This window comes from Anser cygnoides, chromosome 10 (assembly GCF_040182565.1).
Source record: "Anser cygnoides isolate HZ-2024a breed goose chromosome 10, Taihu_goose_T2T_genome, whole genome shotgun sequence".
NCBI classification, from domain to species: Eukaryota; Metazoa; Chordata; class Aves; order Anseriformes; family Anatidae; genus Anser; species Anser cygnoides.
In genome coordinates this window covers 712,603-729,782 of record NC_089882.1, presented here as the reverse complement: position 1 = coordinate 729,782, position 17,180 = coordinate 712,603, and the positions used below count along the sequence as shown (strand labels likewise).

Genomic DNA, 17,180 nt, shown 5'->3' with positions numbered 1-17,180 from the left:
ACCTCTCTATCAACTGCTGTGTCAAATAGAATTTTGGAGAATATGCATTTGCAAAATTTTGGTGACCTATACATAGCACCATTGTTTGTTTCCATTTATGATAACCATTGATCTTTTTTTCTATAGTATTCTTCTTTTTCTAATATGATTGCCTTGCGTATATCGGATCTAACCAAGTCAGCATAAGATCACGTCTACCGATTTCCTACGGTGGAGGTCATTCTTTACAAGTAATATTTCTAGAGACAAACATGAACCAAGATGCTACTATCTTTCAAAGACATGATGAAATCCTAAATAAATGTTGAGTCAGAACTTCATTACACACCACATCTTCTTTCATATTCATTGTCATCTTTTCTCCAAAATATAGCAGATTGATTTTTTTTGCAATCTACCTTGAAGATATGGACTACTTTAAACAAAGGGAGAGAATAAATTTCAAGTTCAGCAGCGTAGATAGAAATGACCTGTTGGAAGTCATGGGCTTTTATTTTGAAAAATTACATTTCCTCCTCAGTGACTTCATCTTCTGTGACCACAACACAGAGATATGCACTCAGTTAGTCCTATTGTCCAGTGTATTATTGCTTTAGTTTTAGATATATGTTTTTATGTGTGCCAATGTATATAAATATACTCACACATTTATATATGAACTTATGTACATATGATCAATTCCTTTATCCAGGAAAGATAGCAAAGCCTATAGACCCACAAATGCTTAAGGAATTTCTTGATTTTAACTTATTCTGGCAAAATGAAACCAGTTTCACTAGTGGCTGAAAGAACGATGAGCTGCAGCATAGGCCAGATTTTCTGAAATTAGAAGTGGGTGTGTCACTCAGAGGAGCCCAGAAAGGTATAAGTGATCCATTTGACTTGCAAAGGAGATGGGGTCTCAGTAGTCTCAAGTATTTTCTCAAGGCTGAGGTTTCCAAACCTCTCTCCTATTTCATTCCTTTTTAACTCTGCCAGTGGAAGTGCATTATATTCTAACTCAGACACTGGCAGAAGAATCCTAAATTCTATTCTTAGCATGAATCTGAAACAATTTAGTTTCAATTTAGCATACCAGGATGAATTTGCAAACTCTAACAGTAACTCTAACATTTTCTTTATGGAACACATTTGATACAAAAATAATTAAAAGACAAGGAACATGAAGCTCTGTTACTTTTGCCTGTCACTTTTCAGTGTATGTTTCAACTTGGTTTTGGGCTCTTACCTGAAGTTAGATAAGCTACAAATTTTAATTTCCTGTTTTGATCATTCATCATATGCTGAAAAGCTGTATCTCTGGCAGCAAAATTATCATACCCAGTTGTTTATGTTTTGTTTGTTTTCGAAAATGTCTGGTGAACACCAGGCCCACACCTGAGACGGAACAAGTTTTAATTTGGCTTTATCTTAGGAAAGAAAAAAAAAAGTAAACTTGTAAAATGCAACAATTCATTAACTGCATCTCTTGCAGACTCTGTATAGCCTTATCAGTTTTATCCTGAAAAACTTCCACTTTTTTTTGCTTTAAATTTATTGACTGCATTCAATAAATGATATATCCATTTTGAAATAAAGGAAAGATAGAGGAATTAAAAGTGTCTTAAAGCTAGGTGAACAGGTATATTAACCCTTAGGGCTTGAAACAGTTGTCTTTGATCATTCAGTATCACTATTTGCTAAGCTGTCAAGGTCATGAATGGTATGTGTAACTGAATTTTTAACCCACTTACCGAGGAATTTATGATCAAGCTCTGTATGAAAACTGACAGATATTTCTTGTCTTTCTAAAATTCTGTAGAGTTTAAGTAAGGATCTACAGAAGTGAAATGAAAGTCTTTGATTGACTAGTAACAGACTCAATAGCTTAACAACAATCTGTAACTGTAAAACTATAATATTAAAACTGTCTTTTAAAAAAATATTTTAGCAAGGTGGCAATAGGCAACTATGCTTTGATCTGTCATCTGGATCAAGTTAACAATGAAACTCATGAATGAGGTTCAAATGAGGAAAAATAGTAAGATTTGTTGCTCTGGGATATAGGTGTAATGCCATTCAACAGCTATTACTTTCCTTTGGATTTTCTTCTCAATCTCTTTTCACTAAAAGGAATTTGAAACATTTCTAGAATATTCCCTTTCAATAGGGTAGGATTTTTCCCTATACAATATGGGAAGAAGGTACATATAAGGCCTGCAAGCTATACTGGAGAGGTCCTGGAGTGTAATAAAAGCATGAAATTTAAAATCTAGAGACTCACCTTCTAGCTTAGAATCTGCAATGGCCTCTTGTTTAGCATCTTCAACATCACAGAACCTCTATGTCCTGCAATCTCACTATTTGAAAATAATACTTCCATAAAATACTTTGACATCTTCATGTGGCAGATGTTTAGTTCTATTTTTCCTGATTTTTTTTTTTTACAAATAAATGATTTAATTTGAGCTTTTTTTTTTCCTAACACAGCATTTCAGAAAATACTAATATAATCTTAAAAAAAAAACAAACAAAACACACCTTGAAATCCAGAAGGTAAGAGTCTAAAAAGCTGTGTACATAAGACGATATAGTTCATCGAGTTTATCCAGTAGTTACATAAACCTAGTGGAATTCATTTGCATTGCACGAAAACATGTGCAACTGCAATTGTTTTTCTTTCAGTTTGAATCCAGTGCTTCGGGCCTGAATTCTATTAGCTGAGGGTTAACAAAACGTTTGCTAAATAATCCAGTTCTGTATTTATTCTCTCCAAATAAAATTAGTTTTCATGTCAGAACAGTATTTTTGCACATTCTTTGAAATCTGTTATTTGAAGACAAGCGATGGATTTCTAATTATTCCTACTGCTGCACAGCACAGAGATTATTAACAGCCATAGAATACAATTTGTAGCTGTTTTGTTATTTGATATCTTACCTATACTTAAATATTGGACAACAAATGCTGTACTTGGCCTCAAATACCTTTAAAGTTCACCATATCACATTTGTCACTCAGTATGTTAAAGCACTCTCAGTTTGCATGAAATGAAGACTTTACAAAAACAGTTTATATATTTCATTAAATAATAAAACATATTCTAAAAGTGTATTGATATGCTTATGTAACAGAAGAAGTCTTGAAAAGTAGCTACAAAGGGCTTTTCAGAAGTGATTGCTGTGTTTCGAAGTAACCGTCATGATGACTTCTAAGAACCATGAAGTCATAGGTTGCATCAAAGAACAATGAAACCATCATAGACCACATTGAAAATTAAAAGTATATGCCATGTAAGCCTGTATTTCTAAAGCCTAATGATTTTTTATTATTATTATTATTTTACTCTTCAGCAACTTTCCATTTGTATCATCTCTGTTGTCTCATCACTTCACATATTTTTCTGAGATCAAAAAAAAAATTTTAAATTCCAACTTTGGAGCCTTTAAAAAACATGCTCAACATCACTGTCATTTCAATCCACCCTCTCTGAGCATCTTGGACATAGTAGGGATACATGCATTCTGCATAAGTGATTTGATACTAAATCAAATAGTAAGCCTAATTTGATAACTAGAAAGAAGATTTAAGAGAGATTCCATTGCAAAGTTTCAGTGAAACTTCTTTTGCTTAACCTCCTTGATATGCGCAAGCTGGTTCACTAGTTACATAGCTGACGCAATAAAATAAAATAAAATAAAATAAAATAAAATAAAATAAACCCAGTATCATTATTTTAAAAGAGCCAAACCTTGAGACTGTGCTCAATTCTTTTTAATGGTAGCACTTTTCTTGAATTAACACAATTCAATGAGACAAACCATTAAAATATATCATCCAGCTATGGTTTTGACAGACAGACTTGTGACCTTTTTCCACAAGTTAAAAGATCTGTTAATTGGCCATTGCTCTGAAGGACTTCTTGCCAATTCTACAGCTACATAAAAAACATGGACTTCAATTTGTGTTAAGTATTCAAGCTCTGGAATACTTCATGCTAATTATTCAGGCTACTTCTAACAGCATAACACTAGCACCATAATGTTAATCACATGCAAAATAAATTACACTGTCTTAATAATTACAAATATATGACAATATTCAAGGTTGGTTTTGTTTTGTTGGTGGTGTTTTTTTTTGCTTATGCAGTGAGTTTTTATATACTAAATTATGAATACGTTTGCAAGCACACACCAGTAACTAAAAGATAATGAGAACATAACAGTATGGTAACTAAGAACTCCAGATGTTAAAAAAATTATCATAATCATAACCATATGAGTATTAGAATGCATCACTATGGATTAGAGCTATGTTTTACTGAGTGTTTTAATTATGCATTTTCTTTTTCTAACATCCCTGTAATATAATCTATCCTCATATTCCTCCTCTTAGCTCTATTTGGGCAAGGGTTTTGCTGCTTTGTTTCCCCCCTCAGTTTTAGAACACAATTAATTTTTTCCCCTATTAAAATTCCAAACGGGCTAATAAGCATGTGTGGTGGTTTTTTTTCATGATATAGTGTGTGGAAAGGGAGGGATAGAATGCATGCAGGTTAAAAGTATGCACGATAGTGTACTGTAGAAAAGTTTGGCTACTTACTTAACTCTTCTCCTTTCACCTTTTTTTTTTTACCTCATTAATGCTACAACCATTGCATATGAAGTAAAGAACAGTGATGTTTTTATGCTAGAAAATATGTTTTTTTCTTCCTTTTCCCATCTATATCTAGTCATATAGTAAATTTAATTCATGTGATGTTTAACGTGAAAATCTTACAATTCTTATCATTTGTGACATGCGTGTAAACAAAACACTTGTTCTCACTCCCTGTCTGCCTTTAGGCCTTGTTTGTCTCCAGTTTCACAGTATAAAGAATAGTTTCAGAAGCAGTACCAAAAAGTTTTCAAGTTTTCAGGAAATCCAAACTTCCTCCTAGGTGAAATACAATGTTGGTCAAATTAGATGCTCTGACTCCTGTAAGGCAATATTACCAGAGATAAAAATGTTGTTAAATATTTCGTTTGTAATGAAGCAAAAAATACAGGAAGACTAGAAACAGTCAAAAACAATTGTTTTTTTTCCAAAAAGTGACACCAAATAAGTTTGGCAGATTAACTACTTTAATTATTTTTCTGAAGGTATCTTAAGGTATGTCATAAAACAGAAGTAAACCAATGTGATACAGAAAGAGCACTGGAGAAAATGTTAGACTAAATGAAGCGTGAGTGGCATAGAAGAAATAAATGGTCATGAAAAAGACAAAAAGCAAAGAATCCCTTATCTTTATCTGCCTGGAAGCAAACATGATGAAAACAACCTACCTATTTAAAGCCGAGAGAAATAATAAGTGGAAAGCAGTTTCCAATATAGATCTTGGCAAAGACTTTAATCTGATAATTTGTTTTTGAATGTGAGCATAAAAGTTCTACATATATTTCATTTTTTTCAATTAGAGTACTATTTAGCTGATATTAACAACAATTAGACCTACTGCTTTGCAAGATTACAGAATTTATCTTACCCTGAAAGATAAGAAGTCAGAGCACATAAGTCTCCCTCTTCATGAGCTGAAGGATAGTAGCCTTCTCACAAACAGTAGGGGGGATATTAGATGCTTGGCACACAGAACAGGCATAAGTAGATGCCTATATGAAGTACTAAGACCAAATTTCTGCTTTCTTCACACTTGTAATTGAAGTTATGTTGATTTGAACATGGTTCTCCTGACTTCTCTGTAGCGGTCCCTGCATTTAGAGTTTGTGTTTTTCAAGCCTTTTTAAGTTTTGTGAATTAAAAGTATGGCTCGAAGCACAGGAAATATCTTGTAATAATACAGCATACTAAGTAACGTGTAGGCTAGAGTCATGCTAAAAGTATTTGTCAGAGACCTACTACTAAACCTGGTAATTACATAAAAGTATGTAAGAACACAGACACGAAGAAGTGGGTTAAAAAGCATAATTAAGGCTCTGAAATAGCAGCTGCCTGAGGACATCCCAGGCCAGGTCCCAGTAAATGCAGAAGAACAACATAAGAAAGTAGGGTTCTCTGGCTGGAGGGATTTTTTGTTTGTTTGTTTTTGGTGGTGTTGTTTTAGAACAGGAAATAACCCATTGAAAACATACTTGCCCAGAGAGGTTTTGGAGTCTCCTTTGGAGACATTCAAAAACTGCCTGGACGCAATCCTGTGCAACATGCTTGGCAGGGGGGTTGGACTACATGATCTCCAGAGATCCTTTCCAACCTCAGCCATTCTGGATTCTGTGATACTTCCCTATAATGATTATTTAACACCAGACGTCAATCAGAAATTTCACTAACAAAGCAGGACCTTTGAAACTGCAACTGTATGGTTAGTAGCACTAATTGTCTTCAAGGTCTGAATAGTTCATTTCAGTTGTAATTTTTGCAATTTCATTACCAAGTCCAGCTTTCTCATTTGTACATTTGTATCATATACAAAAACTAGCTGAAATTACTACATTTCTTCCATTGTATGCAATAAAAAAATAAATAAAAATTTCAACACATTGATATAATTGTACATTATTAAAAGTCAGAGATTAATAGACATTTTGCCACATTGAGAATCGGGAAAAAAAATCTGATTTTCCTAATATGAAAATTCAATATAAAAAATATTTGAATATTTGCTCTTACCTCTCAAAATGAAACAAACAGCTTGCATAGCATAAAACTCCTACAACTAAAGATCTCAGACTACTCTGCTGTTCACAGTGAGGTGCAGACAAAGCTTGACAAAGACCAATATTATGACAGTAAACAGAAGAGGGAAACAAAGGCTCAGTGGTCAAATATGTCTGTAGTACCCACATGAATGGCTTCAAACACAAATCCTATGTTTCTGTGAAGTAACATTAGACCCAACAGTACAACAAATCTGCCTCTGAAGAGCTGTGTATTTAATAACAATTATAGAATCATAGAATGGCTTGGGTTGGAAGGGGTCTTAAAGATCATCTAACTCCAACCCTCTGCCATAGGCAGGGATGCCACCCACTAGATCAGGTTGCCAAGAGCCTCATCTAACCTGGTCTGGAACACCTCCAAGGATGGGGCATCCACAAGTTTTTTTTGGCAACCTGTTCCAGTGCCTCACCAACCTTACAGTGAAGAATTTCATCCTAATGTCTGATCTAAATCTATCCTCTGTTAGTTTAAGACCATTCCCCCTTGTCCTATCATTATCTACCTGAGTAAAGAGTCCTTCTCCATCCTTTTTATAAGACCCCTTTAAGCACTGAAAGGTCACAATGAGGTCTCCCCAGAGCCTTCTCTTCTCCAGGCTGAACAGCCCCAGTTCTCTCAGCCCTTCTTCACAGGAGAGGTGCTCCAGCTCTCTGATCATCTTTGTGGCCTGCCTCTGGACTTGCTCCAACAGGTCCGTATCTTTCTTATAAGGGAGACCCCAGACCTGGATGCAGTATTCCAGGTGGGGTCTCACAAGGGCAGAGTATAGGGGGACAATCACCTCCCTTGACCTGCTGGTCACACCTCTTCTGACCCAGGATGCAGCTGGGGTCTTCTGGGCTGCAAGCGTGCACTGCTGACTCCTGTCGAGCCTTTCATCCAACAGAACTCCCCAAAATAATAATAATAGTAGCAGCAGCAAAAAAAGTAGTAGTGGTAATTAAAGTAGTATTCTGTATTCCTAAAGCATTTCCACCTGTGACATTCAGAAAATAAAAAAAAAAAAAAAAACACTTAGTCTGACATCAGAAACAGAAGCAATAGTGATTGGAACTGACTCAAAACCTGAACAGTGCCACAGATCATGAGGTCTACAGATGGTGACGTCTACAGACACTGTAAGAAAGCATTGCAAGCCTTGTTTGTTCCCAAACTTGTTAAACATTAGAGGGCTTAAATATTTTGAGCAGCCAGAATAATCACAATTGCAACATCTAATCCTATTCTTTTTTCTTATAATGTACTATAAAAACAATTTTAATACTATAAAATACACAATGCAACACATCGCTCTAAATTGCTCTAACAGGGCAATGTAACTTGGAGAATTTGGTTATTCCTGAGTGCTTGATGTCACCACCACAATATCACATTAGCACTATTTCTAATGTACTTAACCGGAACAGTATATGTAATGCAACATGCTGCTTTCAATTCCATTTTTCTCTTTTGCTGTTGAAAGCTTTCTTTGAAATATTTGCATGTTACTTAGTAAGAAATACTTCGATGTATTGCATGCATGAGGAAATATTGCTAGTGGTTAATTTGTTGAGAAACTGTGGTTACAGAGATTTTTAAAATTCCTTGATTGTTTCTCACCTTTTTTGTTTCATTAGCAATACGTTCATGTGATGAAATATAGAGTAGTGAACTAATAGACTAGAGAACACTGCCAAACACCAGCTTTACCTCTGGCCAGAATATTCTGTACACCTGCAGTCTTGAAAATGCTAGAATGGATTCTAATTTCATGTTTTGAGAAGAAAAATAAAATGCTCTCAAGGAGTTAGAAGACTTTGCATTTTGGCAAACTCCACTTGAATTTTTGGCTCTATAACCCAAAAGTGAAAAGAGGCAACTGGGAAATTTCCTTACAGCATCCAAGTTCAGAATGAATCAGTAACATAGCAGCATATTATGCTCCTACCAAAATCTCTTGAGATGTTCTAAAAATGGACTTTAAGCTAATTATTTCATGAAGGATTGCATCACTACCCAAATTTCTCTAAAAATAGCTGTCTCAAAATTCTCCAAAGGAATCTTGGACAGGGTGATTATAAATACTGTGTAATAACTCAGCCAAGCCCTTGTGGTTATCTTGTTTAATACTGTATTTCTGAAAGATCTTTTAAACCTACTAAAAATTTCTATGGCTCTCTAAATACAGTATTTGGTGTATGAATCAATTCCAGTGGTTCCGTTTTCCTGTGAGTGTAATACTTTGCTTCACCTTTTATGTGAATGTTTTGCATCACAGATGTCAGTAGTTTTAAAACTAGTAGTTTTACAGGTGGATACACTGTGCTACAATAAGTTTTTTAGGTTATCAAATTATATTGTGAAGAAACTTGTAAAAGTAAGCCAAAATTTGAGATAAAACCAATGAATTTCTTCCACCTTAGAAGTAACGAGTCTTTCTTAAACTCACACAGTCATAATCCACGACAAGAATGCTCAATTTATCCACATAAATAATATTTTGGTCTTTCACATCTATACATCTGTAGTCTTATATTTGAAGTAAATCCATCTGTTATGTTCTCACTCCCTTATAAAGGCAGTATGTCTCATTTTTTAAGATTCTTTTAATTTTTAATTGTGAAGAATTATTACCTATCACATCAAAATCATTGTCTTGTAGTTTACAATCTGCTTGAACACCCCAAAGGCCAGAAAAATTAGAATAGAAAAAATATTCTAACATCAAGTGCCATTGCTAGTGAAGAAAGGCATTCAACTGCATATCTGGTACTAAGAGCATTATTTAACTCAAAAACTATTTAAAAAGAGGAAAACATTTGAAATTTGCAATTGATATATATTTTTTAAAACTTCCTTTTTTGAACACATTCTATTTCTGGTCTTATTCTATTTTAGTTTGGATTGATATTAGGATGTCCACTGTCAGTCTTCAGGCACTGTTGAGTGATCAAAATCAGTACATTTATCAATGTGGAAAATAAATAAATAAATAAATAAATGACGTTGAACACAGAGAAAAACATACTTATAGAATCAAACTATTAAAGAATTAGAAATTGACATAAATGTTCCCCAGAATGTTTTATGACTACAAAATAATTGATTCATTAAAAAGATAAGGATGCAGATATTGTCTTTTTTGTCTTTTTTTCTTTTTTCTTTTTTTTTTTTCAGGAAATAATTTGCCTCCAAACTGAGTAATAACTGATTTCGCTGTCTGTAAGAAAACATTACAAATTAAGGACATGAACCAACATCAACTTTATGTCATGGATAGACTACGATGAATATTCATGCCTAAAGAGGCAGTACACTGTATTTTTGTGTCCTTGGCAGAATGGTGCCTGTTCAGACAATAGCCTGTTGTTCATAGATATTGAATAACACTTGGTACTTATATTCTTCACACAGAAGTTTTCATACGCATTGCCTGTGGCATAATTTTAATATTTTCCTGAAGCCACCCTATAGAAACAAGAAGCTTCCAGATGAAACACAAAATACACCAGGAGGGTGATGCTAACACAACAGAGTGATTAGAGAAGTTTATCACTGTGCAAGGCTGTGGTAAGTACAAATACATTTGCATTTAGGCGATTCAGTCTCAGAGAAAGTCTGTGCCGTATTACAGGGCAGCAATAGAATCGGATTTTCTGGCTTTAATCTAATAACGATAAACTTCTGTGAGGAACCTCAATACTTTGGGTTACTCCACTGTGTTTAATAGAATTGAATCTTCAAGACATCTACCGCATACTGTGCCCTATCTCATTAAATATGTAAGTTTTGATGACTACAATGTCCTAACGTGGTGGGATTCACCACAGCTCTTGTACAGCTTTCTGAGTAGCAGTAGACAAATTTGCAAACACTTTGATTGAAAACACTTTTCTAGGTGAGCACCTATAAATGATACACAGTATAATAATTCCAACTTCCTCATCAGTGTTAAGTGAAAGAGAGGTGCTTGGCTCTCTCCTGCACACAGAAGCATTGAGAATTATTCACATTTTTTTGTCTGAAAAAAGATCTGACTCCAGGAAACGAAACTTACTTTCATCAAAATAATATTCCCAAGGAAGACAGTCCTTTTTTCACTCTTCAAAGAAGACATTCCTGGGCACTTCACGTACACAATAAGAAATCTTGGATTCTGATAAAAGTCTCAAACACACCTCTCCTTCCCTTTCTCTCATGAAACAGTCTTTGGAGCTCTTTCAGAAAAAGGTCTTCTGTACTTCTGCACATCAACAGCAGAGGAGTTTCCAGGCTACAGTGATACTACCATGGAGTTTCTAAAGACACACTGAGGTCATCCCTTCAACAACAAACTCCTAAGACTCGGAGCATTTCTAGATATTATCCCTTGTAATGATTCACACTACAGCATCATTTGAAATGTCTAGACTTAAGGATTTGGAGTTTATCAAGTATGTGACAAAGTCTGGGATGCCACTGAAAGAGACAGCAGCAGAAACAGAGACTCAAAAGAGTTTCTAAGACAGAAGAAAACTCCCCAAATTGCAAAGAAAATAATAAAATTAACCAAACTGTCAGATACACGATGATGCAGCAGGAAGGTTGATGTTTCCGCCTATTTAGGCCAAAGTGATTTACCAGCCTATAAAGATCATGAAGTAAAACTTGATTGAAGTAATATTTTCTATTTCAAATGGTAAATATGATCCTCGCTGAAACTTAATTTCAAATTATCGCTTCTTTGCTAAAATTGCAACTCCTTGAAGAACGAGATATTCTTGGGAGAGATGCAGGACATAAAGATGACAGAAGATGCAATTAGAATGTCAATTGCAGCATGACCAAATTAATTTTGTAGTATAGAAAGGAAAATGTTACAAGAATTTCTAAAGAAACTCTAGCACATTTCTTCAATCGGAGTTTTATTGACATCCACAACTGTGTGTGTATATTTCCACTCAGGGTGACATTATGTTACAAGCAAATTTCTAACTTTAGTTAGCACTCTAAAATAATTAAAAGTGATTTCCCAGTAGCTTGTCTACATAATTTAAGACAATCTGTATTAGCTGCTGCTTGCCACTGTAACAACTGCTGTTCTAACTCTAATACAGCAGTGAAGTGGAGTTCTCTTCAGAACCAGACTTCATCTCAGCAAAATTTTGAAAACATTAGAAAGAAGTTGCACAGGATTGTAAAATTAAGGCAGAAAAACAGATAGAGAAAAACATCTTTCTCCTGAAACACGGTAGAAAATATTCTTACATTTAATGAAGTGTCTTAAAATTGATGTACCTGGAAGAGTAGCAATTTTGGAGCAACATATAACATATATCAGTATTTTTTTTATGTTCAGGAGATTCATTATTTGATGTGCAAATCAAAAACGGGATTTTCTGTAGTAAATATCAGAATAAATGTATGAATTGCAGATACTAAAGAAATTTGAAGGAGGAAAGAAGTATTCTGTCTGCAATTCTTATCAGCTGATGCCTTTGTGGAAGAGGAAAATCCTACTCTTACTGCAGCTTTGCTAACAAGACCTTTAGCCACTATGCTTCATATGCAGCCTAGGTTTACCTTCACTAATTGAAAGACAGAGAACTTTTGTGAGGAGCAACATGAAAAGGAGAAACTTAAAGAGAAATTCCTTGGATTCTTTGAGGTCTGCATTTTTTATCCTTTGCCCTGCTGCCTTGATAAATTCTCAGCCTCCTGTACATATGAATAGATAGATTCCTGCTTGACTGGATAGGTAGATTCATCACAAATGCATTTGGTATTATGGATATACAGGAAGGGAATATAGATTTTTTTTTTCACTACTCACCATTTTACTTGGCCTCTCTAAGCAAAAGTTCCCCCTAGAGTTTAGAACAGGTGTAGATTTGAGGGCGTTATGTTTAGGGTTATCTAGTGAGTCATCTCCTAATAATTACAAATATCTCCCATGACCACAACGGGCTGGAAAAGGGTAGGGTTTTCTGTGTTTTTTTCCATTTTTCTTTCAGTAGTACAACAGCTTTGGAAATAGGTGAGGGGACAAATAAGGCCATAAAAAAAAAAAGTTTAATCTGGCAGTTGATCATTCACTAGAGTTCTAGTTCTTTAACAAAAGAGAATCAGAAATAGACTAGGAAATGTCATCTCTCAAAGAAACTTTTCACTGAGAAACAGGGTGGATATATCACACAGCATGAAATCTGCCACTTTTCCCCACAGCACAGTCATAGCAAGGAAGAAGCCTTGTTCTTGGATGCACATGTGAAATCTGTGGGGCTTGACAGTGATTCTCCCCAAAGGGATTAAAGAAGTATGAATGATCTCTACAACCTCTATTATCAGATAATTCTTAAGTGTAATAAAGCGGTGACCTAGTTAAACCACATTCCTGTTCCTGTTTCTGATGTCTCTCTTCTTCTCCTCTTTTTTTTTTTTTTTTTTGCATGTGTGGTGTCTGAGATAAAAGAGATTATTTTGGCATCAATTTAATCTAGTTAAATAGCTTTACTGAAGATCTTTATCACTATAAATAATGGAGGTATTTGAAGTATTTGGTTACAATTCTAACTGAAGTTATACAACACAATGCCTCTCTAGCAATCCTCTTCTGCAATTCCTATACTTTAGTCAAAGAAAGTCATGAATGTTATGAACACTTCTCAGCAATACCTTAAAGGTTTTTTTTTTTTTTAAAAGTAAAACAGCGACACAGAGTCTTCCCACATATCTCATGAACATTTAAAAAAATATTTGACAGGTATCATGGAAAATGGCAAAGTGGAATATTTGCTTACTCATCAGTAATGAAGTTATTTGGAATCCAACATCTTCTGCTAAACTGATGAAATACCTCCTGGACAGCTGACTGATCTGTGACATAAATGCATCACAGCTGAAACATAGGTACTTGGCTGAAATGTCTGTAATGAAGTCAGTATCATAAGGGGATGATAAATTCATGCTCGAGGGCTGTTTCCTATTTTTATAGACCTGTGGGAAAAAGCTACAATGATTATAGGTATGATGTCAGAGATATTGGGAAGTTAGCGTAGCAGGAAGGGTTTTCGCTGACTTTCTGTTACTGAGTCCATGAAGTTCTACAGAATGTAATGTATGATTCAGAAAGGATCATAACATTGACTATGCAGTCAACTATATGTTATTATGACTATACATTATTAATGTGGCATGCTCATTTGTGAAGTGGCACGTTGCCTGACAGCAGTGTGGTTAACTTGAGAGACTAAGGAAACCAGAATGATTTTGCTGATGGTATTCTCTCCTCCTCCTCAAGCAATACATTCTCTAATGTCACACAAAGGAAAACAACCACTACAAAACCTTTAGAAAAGTTCTTAAAACATATTTCTCACCCTTTTCACATATTCTGAAAGAGAAAAGGTGTTTAACAACATTCACAACACACAAAACAGGTCTTTAGTACCTAGGGCATCTCATCTGAACATCCTTTGTCCTGTTGCTTGTCCTACTGTACCTACAGTACCTCTACTGGCAATGAATATTAGTTTTTAAAAAACAGAGGAAGTAGCCATGGCACATGGTGCAGTTTTAAACATTTAATTAGACAGATAAGAGATGCACATCCTGTGTTTTACATGTTTACTGTGTCTAGTATGGTTATTTTCTTCATTAATAAAACAGAACACAAATTAAATTTGCTCGTGTCTAGTGTGTAACTACATGATTTTTTATTAAAACCTCAAATGACTTATAGCATTAAAGACAGGGGGATTTTTACTTCTTCTGGAATTTATTTTAAGGATAACTATGATTTCCAGATAATCTCTCAGAAAGCCAGAAGCCTTCTGAAGACACAACTATTTTACAAGAGATAAGCAAATAACTGTGCAGAAAAAAGGTTAGAAAGAGTCAACAGGGGACAGATCTTGCTTTACTGTGAAGAGCATCTGCTCTCCTCTGTCACACATAATGATGACAGTTGGAAGCTATATGAGAAGGGAAAACAGGAAGTGTACTGGGCTGCGTATAACATGAGCCAAACATGCAGCTAAATACTTAGCAACCAAAGAGAAGCAATACTGAAGCATTTACATTGAACACCTCCTACCTTTCACAACAGCTGTCACATGTCAGACCTGGCTTGAAGACTTTCAATACAAGATTAGAATAAAATAGAACAAATGAAAATAATGCCAATTTTCAGTTGCCATAAAAGTATGCAAATAAATGTCTACCCACCTGCTGTTTTAACTGATGCACTAATCTGTCCTTCTCTCTTTTAAGAGCCATTACTTCCTCTTGAGTCTTCTTTTTCTTTGAAGCGGACAGTTCAAGCAAGGCAATGTTTGCATCTTTTTCACTAATTGCAGCAAGCAGGGCTTCCTGTCTGATAAAATAAAATAAAAAATTTTATATTCTTAATAAAATAGAATAAAAATGCTAAGTGAGATGTTTCTTTTAACCAATGGAAAAACAATCAAGTAATTTCTGAACACTCTTTATATAGCAAATATTTCTTAAAACATTTATCTTAGTGTTTATCCTTACTATAACATGATAATTAATATTTCTGTGAATTAACTTGTTCTTAAAATTTTTTTGTATTATTTTTTTTTTAATTTATGTTCCTGAATTATAAAACACCCTACATAAATCTTATGAATTATTCCAATCATAAAGACTGAATCATAAAAAGGAAAGTGATATAAATAAAGCTTATTTTTATTTTGTCTTGTATATTCAGTACCCTAGAGGCCTCAGTATAGAAATCTCTGGATATCTTCCTCACATTTACGTAAATGTTTTCCTGTGAATTTATGGTTATTCATTGTGTCACCATGAAACTATAATTCTAGAAGTAAATATAACATCTAGAAAAACAGTTCCTTGATCTAACAGTTCACAAAGAATCTTTTCCTTTGGAATTTTGACCTCAATCACCATACAGCAAACAGAAACTTACAGCACTCAGAAACATATAGAATTACATAGAAGCTAGCAGGGTCACATCGTAAATAGTTTGTGAGGACATATGACAGAAGTAATTTTTACAACATGCTGTTTGGAAGCACAGATCTTGGAGTATCTTACTATTTCTTATACTCTAAAATGCTCATGTTGGTAATGACATAATCTGTCCCTTATTTTCTCAAATAAATGAAATATACTCACTTTCTGCAATGTATTCAATGACAGACTATGACTTATCAGCCAAGAAAAAGCATATACTACTTAATAGGTTTTACTACATAATATGTTATGGCCTATGCCTTTTTCCAGAACTACATAAGATCAATCATTAAAAAATAAACACGGATAAATGAGCCATAAATTAACCTTAGGCTCCAACTGCTAATAAATGTATGAATATGGCTTATGAACTTCATATAGCCAAGGTGAGCTAAAACTTTGGAATTCTCACACTCCTTCTGCTTGCCAGCAACAATGTCAAGAAAGCTATTTCATTTTATTTCAAAGTTCCTAATGTATTAATGTAAATATTTAAAGGACAATATTTCTGATGGAGTCAAAGGAAAACAGCCCATTTATTTTACTCTCAAAGTTATGAGACATGGCTCAATTTTAGATAAACAGTTGCATTTTATTCATACACTTAAATACTCTCATTTATTATTCTGTCTTCTTCATTCTAATCACAGTTAAATGATGTTTAAAAGAGGATGCCATGAGTCTCCAACAGTTTTGATTTAAATAATAGCTATTTATTAGTCTAAATAACAGGTATTAAAGAAAAAAAAAGATGGAGTCATAAGTCTATAATGCTAATCTGAAATTAAACGTAGGTATATTGTTTCCCAAAAGCCTCAAAATAAAAAATAAAACACGCTGCATGGTTATTTGTACCACACTGTAATATTTTTCATGTTTTGTGCTCAAATAAGATGTCAATTCCATAATATTTTAATTAAAATCTTAATTTTTTAATGCACTGAAATAAAAGAAAGCTGATTCGCTACTGTTCTCAACTATTCCTCTCCTCGTACAAGAAGCAGAGAATTTATGCACTGTATAAAATCTAAAAATGCCCTCTTCTTAGCATCTGGCTCAAACAGAAAGAAAAATGTAACAAATTAACTTTTTTCTCTGCAGTATTTTGTATTAAAATGTCTCTACTTTTCTGTTTTAGAAATGTGCCCAGCCTCAGAAGATGCTTTTTTTTTTTTTTTTGGGGGGGGGGGTAGTAATTATAACATAAGCTCTCTGACAGAAGGGGGTTGGCAATAGGTTTTCTGTGACTTTAAAGCCAAAGAGATAGCACATATTTAGTACATATTAAAATCACAAATAAAGATTATTCAGATGTTTTGACAGTGCTCTAACAGTTTGCATCAACAAACAGTTTATTTATTTATGTATTTTAATCTTGCATCAAACAACGATTTTATTGCTGTTCGGAACGTCTTTTTCTTTAAAAAAACGTTTCTTCACAGCATTCTTCTGGTTTTCTGGATGTGTAAAACTAAGATTTGTCGTGTCTGCAATTAACACTAGTGGGACGAAGTCCTAATCTTTAATTCATG

The 17,180-nt window shown here is 34.2% G+C and overlaps 1 protein-coding gene across 21 annotated transcripts in view; it reads right to left on the bottom strand.

Moving 5' to 3' along the window:
* The window catches only part of ERC2 (ELKS/RAB6-interacting/CAST family member 2), a 523,782-nt gene that overhangs the window by 141,415 nt on the left and 365,187 nt on the right, over positions 1 to 17,180 (bottom strand). For all 21 annotated transcript variants that reach the window (XR_010834045.1, XM_048047550.2, XM_048047548.2 and 18 more), the window contains one exon: positions 14,878 to 15,025. Coding sequence is in view for 20 of the 21 variants with exons in the window: in XM_048047550.2 (XP_047903507.2) it covers positions 14,878 to 15,025 (148 nt within the window). In the remaining variant the exon portion in view is untranslated. The remainder of the gene's footprint in view (positions 1 to 14,877; positions 15,026 to 17,180) is intronic.